The 16591-nt window shown below is 45.1% G+C and overlaps 1 protein-coding gene across 4 annotated transcripts in view; it reads right to left on the reverse strand.

The window, feature by feature from the left end:
* Positions 1–3923: 3923 nt before the first annotated feature.
* Positions 3924–16591, reverse strand: part of DMRT1 (doublesex and mab-3 related transcription factor 1) — a 129526-nt gene continuing 116858 nt past the window's right edge. For all 4 annotated transcript variants that reach the window (XM_004047747.5, XM_055350707.2, XM_055350706.2 and 1 more), the window contains exon 5: positions 3924–5073. In XM_004047747.5, coding sequence (XP_004047795.1) covers positions 4919–5073 — 155 coding nt within the window. In that variant the 3' untranslated portion in view covers positions 3924–4918. The remainder of the gene's footprint in view (positions 5074–16591) is intronic.

Raw genomic sequence — 16591 nt, forward strand, 5'->3', positions numbered from 1 at the left:
CGGCCTGTGACCTCGCTGGCCCTAAGCCGACCGGGCAGGAGAAGCCAGGTCCTTCATGTTCTCGAACTCTCGAAGCCAGCAGCGGCTCACGTCTAGGAGTTAGCGCTCTCCCCCTTGCGGATTCCTCAGACCCAGCCTGGATACAAGACCGCGCCAGCCTTTTGTGGGGTTGAGGTGTAGCTACAGCACGGCTTCATCCGAGGGCCCAGGGCCGCGACCTCAGCCCCGCGCTTTCGAAGGGAACTGGAAAAGCGCTAGCCTGGGGCGCTCCCCGCTGGGCCGCAGTTCCTGGAGGCCTTGGGGGCAGCCGCTCGTCCGACTCCAGCTCCCTGTCGGGAGCGCCCGCAGCGGACCCCACGCCGAGTAGTAGGAGGGCGTGAGTCCGGCTGGGGACGTCGGCCGCTTCCCCACACCGTCTTGGAAGGGAGGGAGACGGGTCGCAGACCCTGTCCACCTTAAGTGCAAAGGAAAAAAGGCACGTCTCCACCAACGTAAAAATGAGCAGCGCTGATGTTAAGTCTTAAGATAATCTTTACCCTGCGACTTTAAAACACAAGGGCTGAAAAAATAATTTTAGGTAATTTGAGCAACATTCAAGGGATAAGGAAAGTTTCTTCTCCCCAGAGCGCTGGCTCTCAGGGATCTGGGGCACTTCCTCCTCGGGACAGGCCCCTTTTCCAGAAAACCTCACCAGCCTCCCGCCTCCTCCTTTGCTGTCCCTGAACAAAGCCCAGCCGCGGGGAAAGCAAGCGGATTTGCGCGCTTCTGGGAAAGCGTTCGGATTCAGGGGCCCGGGAGTAATGAAGGGAAACGGCCCGCGCGGCCGACACCCCAGGAACAGTGGGCGCGAACTTTGCCTGGAGGCCAGGCCGAGGCGCCCTGCGGAGACGCGGGAACTGGGAGTAGGGGAGGCCGAGGGGCGCCACACCAGGACGAAAGTAGGCCCGAGCCCTCTGCTCACTTTCCCGGCCCAGGAGCCTCCTGGGCGGGGCAACTTCCGGAGTGCTCGGGGCCCCGCCCCCCAGATACGCCCCGCTTTCCCCTCCCAGCCCGGCCTCGCGGGCCGCGGCTTTCAACTGTGGAAAAGTTTGGTTTGCTGGTTTTTTGGACCGGGGCGGGGGTGGGGACTGGAGGGGCGCCGATGGGGAGGAACTTAAACAGGTGGTGGAGTGGAGGCGACCCGCTTCCGAGGGCAGGCGGGTGGGGGAGGGGTAAGGGGGCGACTGTTGAAGGTGAGAATCGCGAGCGGTTGGCAGTGGCCCAGCTTCAAAGGCGCAGGGCCTAGAAGTCTGTGGATCTAAGGCCTCGTCCGCGTGTGCGCGGAGGGCGAAGGGTGAGCCAGGGCCCTACGCCAGTTTCCCGGACAAAATTCCCAGAGAGTCAGCGGCGCGCGGGCAGGCTGCCACGACCCTAACCCGCCCGGCGGACAGGGCCTAGCAGGGAAAGCCAATGAATATCCCCTACCCCTCCACAGGTTGCCCTTAGGGTTTCTCTGTAAAGCGCGACGACGCGTTCTCAAAAGCGCCATTAATGCGACTCGATGCAAAGCGTCAAAATGCGGTGCGATACACTTATACGTGGGAAACCGGTTCAGCATTAAAGTTCAAGTGGAGCGGAGGGGGCTGCATATTTTTATTTCTATTTATTTTTTGAGACGGAATCTCATTCTGTCGCCCAGGCTGGAGTGCAGTGGCGCGATCTCGACTCGCTGCTTCCCTCCACTTCCCGGGTTCAGACGATTCTTGTGCCTCAGCCTCCCGAGTAGCTGGGATTACAGACATGCACCACTACTCCTGGCTAATTTTTGTATTTTTAGTAGTTGGCCAGGCTGCTCTCGAACTCCTGACCTCAAGTGATCCGCCCGCCTCGGCCTCCCAAGGTGTTGGGATTACAGGCCTGAGCCACCGGCGCCCGGTGGCCGGGAGCTGCATTTTTATGTGTGGGCGGGAGTCTTGTTTCCGCAAGAATCGAGGGAAACGGCAGTGCAGGCCAGGGGGGGTCTGACTCCCACCTCTGTCCCCGATTGGGGTCTCCAAGCGTGGTTAGCGGAGGGAGCCCCGGCTGCGGGTATGACGGTGGCTGTGAGAGCAAGAAGGCGAGTGTCACCAAGGGCGTCCTGGGCCCCAATTCCGTGGCGCAGGGTCTGCAGGACACGAGGTGGAATATGAGCCAAGGGCCCCGGGGCGGCGGCGCGAACCCAGCGGCCTGCTTGTTGCGGTGGGTTGTCAGCCTGCGGGTCAAATCCGCTGGAAGCGGGGAGGCGTCATCAGCGCCTTCAGCCACTGCGGCAGCTAGAGGCGGCCTGGGGAAAAGCGCGTGCTCCCTTTGCTTCTAGCCCCTCGTGGAGTAGCGGCAGCTCACCAAGAGTCCAGGAGAATTAGGCCTGGCGCTCCTGCCTGGGTTTCCCCACACCGTAGCACCCAAACATCTGCAAAACTTGTCAAGGCTGTCTGGGCAATCCGCACAGTGCGCCGGGCGAGCACACGACGCCTGCCACGCCCACACTTGAACACACGCGTTCTGCGCACTCTTACACTGCACACACCATGGATCCCGCCCGCGGAAGGGGGCAGAGCTTGGGGAAACTGACACCCCCTCGAATGTGTTTATTAAAATACGGTTAAAATCCAGCCGTGAAGATGTACTGTCTGTGCTCTACGTTGTGTTTAGAATTGGACATTCATAACGCAATCCCCCCAGGCCTTGGGCCTGTCTTGCGCTCTCCTGGGTCAAGACTAACAACCCGAGGAAACCTGAGCGTCACTACGCGTGGGACGAAGGCTCCAGACCCCTCTCTTCTGGGGCTATTGGACACAGGCCAAAAGCCGGGTCTTCCGGTCAGCTTGAGACCCTGCGTGGCCAGCGGAGGTCCAGGGCCCCGCCCTCCCGCGGGGAGTGGCCCTTCCAGGGGACCGCGTGAGGCCGCTCGGATGCAGCACCAAACGGCGTTAGGCGAGGTCGGTGGGTTTAGAAGGGCCTTTTCAAAAATAAGGCTGCTGCCCACTGGACAGGCCTAGTTCCCAGGGTGCAGGCGGCCACGATGCGCACGGCTTGCGCAGCCCAAGCCCGCTCCGCCGAGCCAAACCTGGCTCTCGCGGCTCACCAGAGGCCCGAAAGGTGCTCAGTCAAGGCTAAGAGCGCACTGGCAGCCTACCTGGGCCTTGCCTGACTTTCCAGAAATGCAGGGGGACTGAAGGGGGCAGTGCTGAGAGGGGACACTTTCCCACTGAGGAAGCGTGCGGAGCTTCTCCAACCACCCCGCAGGTCACAAGTGTGCTGAGGTTATCTGCGGAATGGCGGGAGCTGCAAGACTCCGGGATCCTCAAAAGCCAGACCTAAAGAAATAGAGGGGGCAGTGGGCAGGGGCCCGCGAACACGCGGGCAAGGTGGGCGCGGGATCATCTTCCAGGAGGCCACTAGAAACACCTTGGAGGTGACGACTCCGCGGTCCGGTTCCCTTCCCCGCGCGCCCGCAGCCTCCGCCGTAGCCGTCACAATAGCTACAGCCACAGCCGCCCGCCGAAGGGCACTCGGCTGCAGTAGCAGCAGCCTGACAAGTGTGATAAAATGATCTTCCTTAACTAAACTCGTAAAGCACTGGGCAATAAAACTCAATCTTCTGTAAAATCCAATTAAGTCATTATCTGACTGATTGTATCTTTAATTGAAAACAGAAGTGACAGTAAATTTCTGTGATATATCAGGATCAATCGATACCGCTATACGATTCAGCCCCAAGAAGTGATTTATAATGTCAAACCTATATAGGTAACTCCACATTATTCTCTCTAAAACCACTGGTGGATGAAATTAAGAGTAAGTGCATTTAATAAAAAACAAGATGGTCAGGTTATTGATTACAAAAGATGGGGGTGAAATCAAATAGATGTTTTCAAAGCACAGAGCGAAGAAAATACAAGTAATTTCTTTTTTCCTGTTTAATACCGCTCACCAAATATACACACAAGAAAATTCAGTCATCAATAACATTTTTATTTCAGGTACAGCTGCAACTAAGCAGAACAATGAATTTTTTTAGACTAGTTTCATTTCAGGATGGCTTCTGTTATATAACAAAGTACTCCATAGCAATTTTTAACAAAATAATGAACTCAAATCTGTAGCAACTTTTAAAGATGTACTTATTTCCAAATCAGATTACAACCTAAGGTTACAACAGTCCAGACTGCATCCATTTTTTTCCAGTAGTAGAAAGAATGTATGATAAACTCATTCTACAAACACCACTCAGGAACTCTGCATCACTAAGGTCACTTTAAATTGCACTGTTTACAAATTACACCCTTTACCAAAAACGCAGCAATTTTTTTTACAGGCTTTAATGTTTCTGATTATATTTCAGTTACGTTTTGGATTGGGAGGATGGGGTGGGGCTATTTCCAACAGCAACACACACAATATATCCATTTAGCAGACTTCTAAAAAAATCACTAATTTTGCCTGCTCTTTTCTTCTCACCCGTCAGGTAACTTGGCTAAATTTATATCTTTGCAGGTTTTTTAAAAATACTTAAAAAAAAAACCCCTAAGGCACCTAAGATTTCATTTTAAAACTATAAGTAACATCTAATTAGATGACTCATTTAGAGGCACACAAATGGCTTCACTTGAATGAATTCTTTTATTTCTTGAAAACTACATGAAACCAGTGTCATTAAAAAAATGAACACTATTATTTAAACTCCGTGAGTAAAGCACTTAAATCATGCAGATGGTAGTCACGGACCCTAAAGTATTACAAATGTGTTACAGCCTCTGGACTAAACTCTAAGGAATATAAACCAAATACGTTCCCAACAGTTAAGATAGTATGAGTCAATGCAAAATATTAACAAACCCCATGGAAAGTGGAATAAGCCTGTTACTCCAAGTGAACCGCCATCGGCAGCAGGCACTGCTCACTCGTCCTCCTCGATGACGGGAGTGACTGTGAAGCTGCTGGGCTCCGACGCAGGCTCACATTCAAGCACTGCCTTTGTGCTCTTGTTACTAATAGGAGAGCTGCTCGAGAGGGAAACCAAGCCAGAATCTTGACTGCTGGGCGGCGAGAATACTGGGAAGTGAGGGGAGAGAGAAAGGGAGACGAGTATGTTAAAAGTGGCTGGTCTTTATACATTCATTATTCAATTAGGTTACAACAAAGAAAGTGACGCTCTCCATTTCTATTCTGAGTTGAAAGTGTTTTTATAGACACTCATTAAAACTCCTAGCATTTCTTTAGAATAAAAAAATAGTATTCTACACAGTATACCTATTTAACGAAAGGAGTAAGCTAGATAGCAGAGTTCCAGGTTAACGTTCATTAAAAAACAAAACAAGTCGGCTGCATCCTCTTTGGGAAACTATTTCCACCCTTCACCGGACTCCTCCCCTTTATGCAAAGTATGCTGATGAAACTTGTCAAGTGATCCATCTGACAAATTACCTCAAGCAAGACTCCACCCATGCCTTTCCACCATGACAGGTAACCCACCCTACTTTTCCAAGATACAGCAGGTGAAGTTGATAGCATATTAACTTTACTATTATTTCTCTTGGCATAACAGGACAAAGACGGGGGAAGGGGATGTCAGCATACATAACTTTTAAAAAGTAAAAGACAGTAAATGGGAGAGAAAAATTTTAAAAACAGAAAAGTAAATAAATTACATCACACTAAAATAGAAGTCAGATACAAATTGTGAAAGCAAACCTAGGAACATAAAACTCCACTGGAAAACCCACATTAAATATGAAGGATGCAAAAGTAATAATGTGTTAAGCAACTTTTGCAACCTTAGCAGCCACAGTAGATAAAAAACTTAAGCAAAAGGGTCTCTGACCTTCTTAACCTTAGCTGAGTTTAGATCCACCCCCAGAACTCCCTTCCTGCCTAGTGTGAATGTAATTAAGGGGAAGCTGCAGTGGTAATTTCTCTCCTCATTAACTTCCTGATTGGTTTCAGCCTCAGGATTCTGCCGGGCAGTAGTTTGTCACCAATTCCAAATGGCCAATCGTTAATACTAATGTTTGTGTAACTAACTGCCAGCATCTGCCACGGCTTCTTGTACAACAATAATGGTGAAAGGGTACATTAGTGCTCCTGTGTTAATTCAGCTTGTGTTCATCAATAGGGAAATCTATGATGTAATTAGCAAAATGCATTGGGAGCTGAGTGCTGAAGTCATTTGTAGAGAACTAAATCATAGTAGAAGCTGTACTGGGTCCTGATGTGTTTGCCATCAATACTTATTATGTTTGGAATTTAATAAGGTATATTACCATGCTGAAAAGAGACCTTTTTACAACTGAACACTATTTACACTTGTTACGGGTTTGGAAAAGGTTTGCTGCAGCTAGTGGAACCACACAGAAATAAAAGAACAGAGCTAGGATTTAAGAAGCAGACCCTTAACCACTCCACTGGACCAAATTCTTTCAGAAAGCCCCCTTCTTCCAGTGTGACATATGGGTAGACAGATAGACAAATGGATAGTTTTGTACAAGCTACCTCAATATCCAAGAAGGAAAGAGATGATCTGAAAATTCAGTAAGTGAATAAATTTGAAAAACAATTTAGGCAATTTCCTGACAAGTGGTTACTCTTTTTATATTGATAGATTTGTTTAGTTTTTAATAATGTAAATAAAAAGCAAAGGATAAGTTTGTAAGCTTTAAAATATAGGAAAAATTTTTTTAATTTAAAGGGAGTCATTAAGTAGTATTTTATAATAAAAAAGCACGCATATGCATATATAAATATAGCAACCAAAACTAGGAATCTAGGAAATCTGAAGCCTTCATCTTATTACAGTTCATAAAACTATCTTACTAAATTTGGATTGTTATATGCATTTAAATTCCATGCAAATCCAAGGTGATTTATTAATTGTATACATGCACTTGGTTGTCACATATACGTACAGAGAAATGTTTTCCAAAGGCAGCAGACTGCTTTGAGATCTTGTTACTATACAGATCTGGAGAGCTAACTAAGAGCTTCCTGGAGTCCATGCGTTAATGTCCCCACCCCCAACCAGTGACAGAAGTTTCTCTGTATAGAAGCTATGGAGAAGAACAGTAAACATTACTGACTACTACCCTGTATGCCACACACATACTTTAGTGAGGTATTTCACCCTCAAACCATTCACTGAGAGAATTACTCTCCCCGTTGAACATAGGGATCCTGTGCAAGCTGTCAAGGGCAGCACCGTACTGGTTAGGCTGACTCTGATGTGCTCTGGCCCCTGCACCAACCTTCTCCTGGGCCCCACATTTCGGAACTGGCAGCTGAACCTTCCCAATCCCTGTGTGAGTTTAAGGAGGCAAAGCAACGGACCTTTGCCAAGCTGATGCAGAGGCTTGTAAAGGAATAGGTATGTGTTCTCCCAACATGTTCAGAGCCCTGGGCCTGTTTCCAGTTACCAGCTGACTGGGAGATGCCCCGGGAGATGCCCTCTCCTCATTTAGCCAACTTGGGACTAAAAAGGGGAGGAGTGGGAATTTTGCAAAAGAAAGGAATTTGACAATATCCCCCTTTTGCTCTAACTTGCCTTATGAATATTTTCTTGGAAAGTACTCTTGCGACATGGGGCCACAAAGCATGCAGAATATTACCTGCATGGACTAGGGGGGCTCCAAGCATACTTTTAATGCATGACTGCACTCTAGAGAAAATGTAAAACTCACCCTGTTTTGAAAAACAGCTGTATTTTTTATAGTGTTTCTCCACTCAAAATTTAAACCCATGTTATTTTTACATTTGTTCAAGGCTTAGCATTGTTTTTAAATAATAGGCTGTTGAAGTTAGGGATAGTATCTGTTTAAACTCATTTTTGTATAGCACCTCATAGAGTTCTAAGTACATGAAGAGATTTAGTGTGTTTTTCCTTAGTGACTAATGTCCAAAATCACTTTTACTACCATCCTTAAAGATCGTCCCTCAGAGGTACCTTTTCCATTTTAATGCAGCTTCCTTAAACTTTTGGAAGGAGGAGGCTAATAGTTGACCGTTGTAAATTATTTCATACCAATTAAAAATTCAAAAATCAAAATGATGCTTTTCGCTCTTTGATTCTAAGGGGCCCTACACAAGGCTAATTTCAACTCAAAAGTCTTGTCTTAGGTCATTTTGTAAAAATGCTAACTCCTAGCGTCAGTGGCACTGTGGGGGAACAGATAGTACTGGTAGCACTAGAAATTGGTTCAGTCTCTCTGGACAGCAATCTAGTGACATGTAATAAGAACCATAAAGCTGTTCAGCCCCTCTGACCTGGTAATTCCACTCTGGGGAATAACCCCGAAGAAAGGAAGAATAATTGAGCCTGAGATGCTCAACACACCATCAGTGAAGATGCTAGTGTGCTGCTCTTGTGCTTGGGGAAGGGAGTTGGGGCCAGCTGCACTGGGGTTGGGGGCAGGAAGCATTCACAGGCAATAAACAATTAAGGATTATACTACCCTATAATCATTGATAGCCTCCCAGCATTTACAGAAATAGAAGAAATTATTTCTGCACACCACAGCAGAGACTGAAAAGTAAGGAAAAGAAAAAAGGAAAACTTGCCAATCTGATATTTTTTTGTGTTACAATGAAAGGTGGGTAAACCTCCGAGGCTGACCCTTGTTTGAACTAGCAAATCTAGTATCTGTTTTCTCTCAAGAAGCCTATTTGTCTACCAAAGCTACTGGGATGTTATTTTATTATGATTTAAAAATAAACAGAAAACCTTACACAGGATCATTCTTACCAATGAGGGGAAAAAACACTTCAAGATGATTTTGATGCCATCTAACCATGAGTATTCTTTTTGAAAAATATTTATACTGTCAAAAAAGAAAATCTTCTTTAAAAAAAACCACAAAACTCTAAGCGCTAAATCTTTTGACATTGCAAAGACCCCTGACTTTTAACTTGAATGATCTGTTGGAAGTCAATGGACTGGAACGAATAATTCTCTTCCAGTGATGTGAGAAAACAGGATATTCATGCTTTAAAAACATTTTTCCTTCCTCTATATGTTAAACACTATTAAACTCCTAAGAAACCATTTTAAAATAAAATACAAGTGGCGTTTTTCAGTTGTTAGCAACTCTTCATCTAGATGCTGACTGCCAAGGCAGACAATCAAAATTGCTGGCCTCTTCAGTTTCCTAGAGTTTGTAGGCATAAGAAAGAATCTGATGAAAAGCTGATGAAAATTTCTTAAAACAACAAATTCTTCCACTTCATGATAACCATAGTGTTTGGAAATAAAATCATATGCAATCAATACCACTTAGCATATATTTAATGTTTCACAATAGAACTCTTTTCCAGAGTGGAACTGCTGCCCTTCTCACTAACATTTAAAATAATTAGGATTATCTTAGCTGTCCGAAGCTTGGCAGGTTCAGTTTGTACTTTCAAATAGCATTAATTCTTGGCACTCAGAACAAGGGATAAAAGGTAAAGATATGAATGGAGATCTTTATTCCACCTGATCTATCATGGATTAGCTCATTCTTTTCCAGTTCATGCCTGCACTCTAGTTAAGAAGAAGGCTGAGCTGTAACTGATGTAATTAGAAACCACAAGCTGAGAAAAAAATAGCCCTTTGGTAATCTCCTCCATTTACTATAAATTTACTAAAAAAAAAGTAATGATCGTTGAAACAATTAAATGTGTTTTTCCCCCGAGTGCAATTAAAGAGTAGTGATGAGAGAGTGGAGCATAGGATTGTGTTTTCCGTAACACCATGTCTTAGTTATCAGCTTTAAAATCGAGTATCGGTTTTGAAGGGGGCTAGCTCTGCACTTTGCGTATTGTAGAGAGAACTGGCCAATCACTGTAAATGAAAGATCCTATAGATGGAATCAGGTAAATTAAATGAAAGATCCTATAGATGGAATCTGGTAAATTATCAGTGCTTCCTCGTTGATACAACTATCACAACCTTTGCAAGCAGTGGGAAATAGCATACTTTAAAAACTAGGTGAACTTAACAGAAAGTACATATTTATGCAACATTACCTCTTTCCCTCTAAATTTTATGTAAAACATAATGTACACACAATTCACAAAATAATAGTAGGCCAATTTTTTAACTCTCAAAAGGAACAGAGCCAAGCAAGCATCCTTCTGCAGCATGTCAGAGGTTGGGGGAGCACTGGCCCGGGAGTCTGAGAACCTGGGCTCACAGTCTGGTCCTACTGTAGCTGCAGATTAGTTTCCCTGCTGCTTGTGAAACTAAGTGATAATGCACCCATCAAACTTACTCCCTTCCCCACTTACAGAGTTCAACTGATAAGCAAAGGGAAGAAGCCTTTTTTGTTTATATTAACATGGTATGCAAAAAGGGAAGAGAAAGAAGGGGCGCATTCAGCCTTATACCCCACCAGGGACTCAAGCAAAATTAGCTCACGGCCAGGCGTTCCTTCTCCAATGCCACCTCCACCCCACCCAGGCCCTCCTGGACCACAGCATGGCAGCTGGTGGGTACCCAGTGCCACCTCCACCCCACCCCACCCCACCCAAGCCCTCCTGGACCACAGCATAGAAAGCTGGTGGGTCCCCACATTCCCTGCTTGTTTCATGGAGAAGGTCACCACAAGCAACTTGTGTCTCAAAGCCATGAATAATCAACATGTCCATGGCAGCAGCCCTACCCTGATAGGGGCTCAGCACCCTTTGAAGTACCTCCTCTCCCCTCACTCCTCACCTTCCAAAAAACCCTTCTTGCCTGTCAGCAATGGTGATGCTCCAGACTGCTCCCTTGCCCCCAAACTCAGTCAGTTGTGGGAACTTTCCTCCCACTGACATCTCTTCCTAAACCCTCTCAGAGGTGAGCAAGCATGCACACGAGGGGCTGACTCACTTTTACTGACTCAGTTGCCTAGTCCCATCCAGGGGTGTTGCATTTGGTGATACACGCAATCCAAACAGTCAAAGTCACTCTAAAACTATGTTTTAACCAAAATATATTAAGTCTTAACACCTAATCATCGTGTGGCTTTTAATTCCCTTTAGTAACAACATCCTGCAGTAAAACCACAGACTGGCTAACTCTTTGCTCTCCTCTGCTCTCCAGTAAAATAAACACGACCTAGACTTTTAAGAAAACTCCTCTGGTACCTGGGACATTGTTTAAGCATCCTGTGCCCTAGTTTCTCCATCTGTGAAAAGGGGGTAATAACAGATAGTAGTGAAGATTACTGGAGCAGTGTTTACTCAACAAATATTAGTTTCCTTAATTCCTCTGTCAGCTGTCTAAATCTCCATGTCTTAATGTGAGAAGATTCTTGCTTTTGAACACATCAGAATCATATCAGGATTTAGTACAAGGTCTGTTTATTCCAGGCCACACATACATGTTGCCTTTTTCAGAGAACCAGGAATACATGTTTACTATGTAATAGCCTGAATTTCACATCCAAGAGGAAAAACAACCTATTCCGCACTTGAACAGGCCCTTTGTTAACATCAGTTCTGCCTTTTTCAATCTTTTTGAGGAGGGAGGTGAGAAGATGGCTGGCATCAAATCAAACACCAGAATGTCTGTGAACATACTTTATAAACCAAACAGAAAATAGCGTTATTATTCCGTGATCAAGCAAACCATCCCTTCAGACTAGCATTTGGAGGAAGGCAGAATCTGTGGTTTTTGAGCCTAAGTTTGTCCTAAAAGTTGGGAACTCTGGGAAGTACATGGCACAGGTGTCAATGTCTCCAAATAAGTACGGGTCTCATCTGTTCCTAATCTACAATTACTGGGTTCCTGGAGCCCTGTCACAACGAGGCTTGCGTTCTGAGGAGAGAAGAGCAAAGAGTTACCCAGTGTGTGGGTTTACTGCAGGCTGTTGTTACTAAAGGGAATTAAAACGAGGCATTCCAGAAACTGTCCCTGAGTCAGAATGCAACAGAGTAGAGGGGTCAGGTGTGGGCTCCAGAGGTGGGCTGTCTGTCTTACTACCTGAAGACCCTGGACAGGTCCCTTAACCTCTCCATGTCTCTGCTTCCTTGTGTGTAAAATGGGGATACAGTAGAGCACTTAGAAGGATTCTACAGAAGGCGTGGGGCTCCATTAAGTGCTACATTCCCTCCTGTGGTCACCCACACGTGTGGCCCAGTGACAACCACATCTCAGCACCTGATGCTGTCTGAACTGAGCCCTGTTCCTAGCGTCACTTCTCAGCACTGCTCCCCCACTCCACTTCCCTTGTCTACACCTGCCCCACCCCACCCTACTTCATCTTTCTTGAGCTTGAAGAGGCAGCAGAAACACAGCCTCCTTTCTGGGAGACTGTTTTCCCACCACACTGCACACTAGGCAGGAGGGCTGAGGGAGGCCTGCTTCTGGCTGGCTCCTCTCACTTAGGAGTACCTGTCAGGCTGGGCCAAGCCCAGCTCCTACCCCTCAGCCAGGAGCAGCCACCGTCTGAGAATTGTCCAGAAAGACCAGGAGCTCTGCCATCCACACTGGCACCTCAATAAACACCCTGTGCCTCAGTTTCCTCAATTGTAAAGGAAGGTAATAAATATCTCACAAAGTTGCATTGAGGATCAAGGAGACAAAACAGTTTGTAAACCCTAAAGGTCTATACACTTGTTACTCATTATTTTCTGTCCCCTCTCCTCTGGCAGAAGCCTATACTCTTCTCCAGGAAAGAATTGTGAGTGTCTGTACTCCATTGTAAATTAATAGGATTTTTATTAAACATCGGTTGAGAAAGGAAAAAAAGTGACAACACACCCAACACCTCTGAATGTTCTTGGACAAGTTTCAATTCTGATGTGAAGGAAAGTCAACGATTGCTTTCTTCATCCCTCTTTACACACCAAAAGACTGAAAGTTAAAATGAATTCCAAGCTAAAACCTGAGCCTATTGTTTGTGCTTTTCACGGCATCATGTATAGGCCTTCAGTGACACTTAACCATTCCTGAGGCTGGGCCAACAGGCAAGCCGACTCCACTGAATCAGGCTAGGGCAAAGAGCCAGGAGAACCACCTGGAGGCAAAGACACAAAGTCCACAAGGTAAAAGACAAACCTCGGGTAAATGGAAATTGAGCTGAGAATGTCTACCATCCATTGTCCAGCACAGTGCAGAGCACACAGTGGGTGTTTAATAATGGATGCATGAGTGAGAAAAACAATGGAATGTAGCCTTCACAAGGCACACTGCAACCATAAAACAGGACTAACCCATGCATGCACTGGCAGACAGTCTCAAGTCTAAAACCAGTTTAAGGTGGCTGGGCGCGGTGGGTCACGCCTGTAATCCTAGCACTTTGGGAGGCTTAGGTAGGTGGATCACCAGAGGTCAGGAGCTCAAGACGCGCCTGGCCAACATGGCAAAACCCCATCTCTACTGGAAATACAAAAATTAGCCGGGCATAGTAGCACATGCCTGTAATCCCAGCTACTCGGGAGGCTGAGGCAGGAGAATCGCTTCAACCCGGGAGGCAGAGGTTGCAGTGAGCCAAGATCGTGCCACTGCACTCCAGCCTGGGCAATAGAGCAAGACTCCATCTCAAAAAACAAAAAACAAAACAAAACAACAACAACAACAATAAAACCAGTTTAAGGAGTTTAGAGTACAAGTGTTTGAATCAATTCTGCCTGTAGTTACTACATAGTGACTCTATGCAAAGCCTGGACACAGAGGCAACGGGAAAAGCAGCATCAAACACACCCTCTGACAAGTGGTGGCACCAGGACCCTGTCAGCCCAGGCCAAAGGCCCCCAGCTTTTAATGAGTTCCTCAGGGACTCTGTGCAATGCAAATGAGTGCTCAGATCCACATATAGGTGCCATGACTGGGTTGGCCATACACACCACAACTGCATTTGAAAACAGACTTAAATATATATGTGATCATCTCAGTAACGAAGGCAGGCTGGGCAAAGAAGATGCTCTACGAGTCGTCTCTGAAATAGACTTATCATTTGATTCTGGGAAAGCTGTTTTCTCAGATACAAAAGGAATCAAACCCATAAAGTAGGCTGTGACATTTGCCACTCTACAAACTAGGTTGGCTGTCCAGATATTTTGCAGTATGAGAAAATTTTAAAGCAGCCTTGCAGAAGAATCACAGATGCTCCAGCCTGAAAGGGTAAGATGTGATGAAAATCCCAACCTTGATGGGCATCTCGTTAAGGCTAAGAAAAAGGATTACAGTTTTGGAGTCAACATCACTGCCAGAGGAGCTGGTCACAATAATGTCAACACTGCCTTCTCATCTAGAGTGCCAATGAGCTTGGTTTCCTATCTAATCCACAAACTGCAGTTAGCCTTTCACTTTAGATTTATATAATCTCTAATAAAACACAATGTTTAACAAAATATTTATACTTAGGATGTGCATCTTTAGCTATATGGTTTTTAGAAAGTTTTTCATTTAAAAATATTCTGGACCAGGTGTGGTGGCTCACACCTGTAACCCCCAGAGAGTTAGGAGGTCCAGGCGGGTGGATCACCTGAGGTCAGGAGTTTGAGACCAGCCTGGCCAACATGGTGAAACCCTGTCTCTACTAAAAATACAAAAATCAGCTGGGTGTGGTGGTGTGCGCCTATAATCCCAGCTACTTGGGAGGCTGAGGCAGGAGAATCACTTGAAGCCAGGAGGTGGAGGTTGCAGTAAGCTGAGATCACGCCATTGCACTCCAGCCTCAGTGACAGAGCAAGACTCCATCTCCAAAAATAAAAATATTCTGACACTTTACAATTAAGTGGATATGAGAGAAAGTTCCCAAGCCATTTCTCAAGTAGAATTTTACAGAATTTGCAGCTTATAATTTGAAAATAAATATTGTGGCACAAATGATATGCTAGTAGCACGGTAGAGGATTGCATACAGCAAATTATTTTCTCTTTACTACTGGGAGACTCATATTCTTCAAAAAGCAAATATGAATACTATTTATGGTGAACATTACATGTAACACACAAAACTTCAATGTTGGCTTATCATACTATGCCAACTATTTCCTTCTGTTTCTTTCTAACTATAACTAGCATTAATGAAAATTTAAGATTCATAAATTATTAATATTTTTCATCTTTTTCTTTTTTTAAAAACAGAGTCTCACTCTATCTCCCAAGCTGGAATGCAGTGGCACAATCTCCAATCACTGCAACCTCCGCCTGCAGGTTCAGGTGATTCTCATGCCTCAGCCTCCCAAGTAGCTAGGATTACAGGTGCCCACCACAACATCTGGCTAATTTTTGTATTTTTAGTAGAGCCAGTGTTTCGCCATGTTGGTCAGGCTGGTCTCGAACTCCTGACCTCAGGTGATCCACCTGCCTCAGCCTCCCAAAGTGCTGGGATTACAGGCGTGAGCCACTGCCCTCAGCTCAATATTGTCTTCTAAAATAGAAGAAGGAAGCAAATACCAGGACACATATAAATAGAACATATACGAATCGAAAAACAATCAAGATTGAACATTTTAGGCATTTCCAGACAGGAGAATACATGCCTACTCAAAGTTGCACATGTTATTTTACCACCTAAATATAACACGGCCATCATGGATGATAAGGTAAGTTCAGATTACAGAAGCAAGTGCACACTGTTTAGGAATGGTTCACATTAGGGCTGAAGAGAAGTAAGAAAATAACAGCACAGACTGTGTAGGCTTTTCTGAAATAATATTTCTATACATTGCATAAGACTCCAATTGCTAAAATTCTTTAATATATATATTTCTTAAAACATTTTTGTGGTTTAAATACCTTCTGTCCAATTAGCCCCAAGAAAGGACTTTAACCCTAAAGAGGTTTAGTCTGTAGGCAATATAAGGCATTCATGGAATGTTATTGTTACTGTGCCTTCTTCTCTCCAGGTGTTTATGATATTTTTAATTGTTTCAGGACAGGTGAGCTCATGCTCATGTTTCAATAGGTATTTTAGTCTGCCTTCAAGAAAAGATGTTCCATTGGGTATGGACATAAAGATGGCAGCGATCAACACTGGGGACTACTGGCGGGGAGGCAAGGGTTGAAAAATTAACTGCTGGGTACTATGCTCAGTACCTGGGTGACAGGATCATTCATACCCCAAGCCTCAGCTTCATGCAATATGCTGACGTAACAAACCTGCACATGAACCCCCTGAATCTAAAATAAAAATTAAAGGGAAAACAAAAAAGGTTTTCCTTTTTCTCCCTAGCTGCAGCCCACCTGAAGCCAAACTTAATTGTAGACCTTCTTAAGGGGCTTCTCAGAACAACCACCTATGATCTCTGGGTGAGATGATCCCAGAAAGGGCCTGTTGGTATTGGGTCAAGAGAGCGAGGCTCTGAACTTAAGGAAAGAAAGGCTGGCAGTTATTTACCAAAGCATGAGATAAATTTTTATTTAATTATTTCTTCCCCTGGTCAACAAATTGGCTTCTTTCAGCATTTGCTTAATTTTTTATTGTAGTAAAATACACATAGCAGAAAATTTATCATTTCATCATTTAAAAATTGTCTGTATGGCCTTTTCAATTTTGGGTGTTTTTTTTTTTTTTTTTTTTTTTTGAGACGGGGTCTTGCTCTGTCTCCCAGGCTGGAGTGCAATGGTTCAATCATAACTCACTGCAGCCTCAAACTTCTGGGCTCAACTG

Source organism: Gorilla gorilla, chromosome 13, assembly GCF_029281585.2.
Source record: "Gorilla gorilla gorilla isolate KB3781 chromosome 13, NHGRI_mGorGor1-v2.1_pri, whole genome shotgun sequence".
NCBI lineage: Eukaryota > Metazoa > Chordata > Mammalia > Primates > Hominidae > Gorilla > Gorilla gorilla.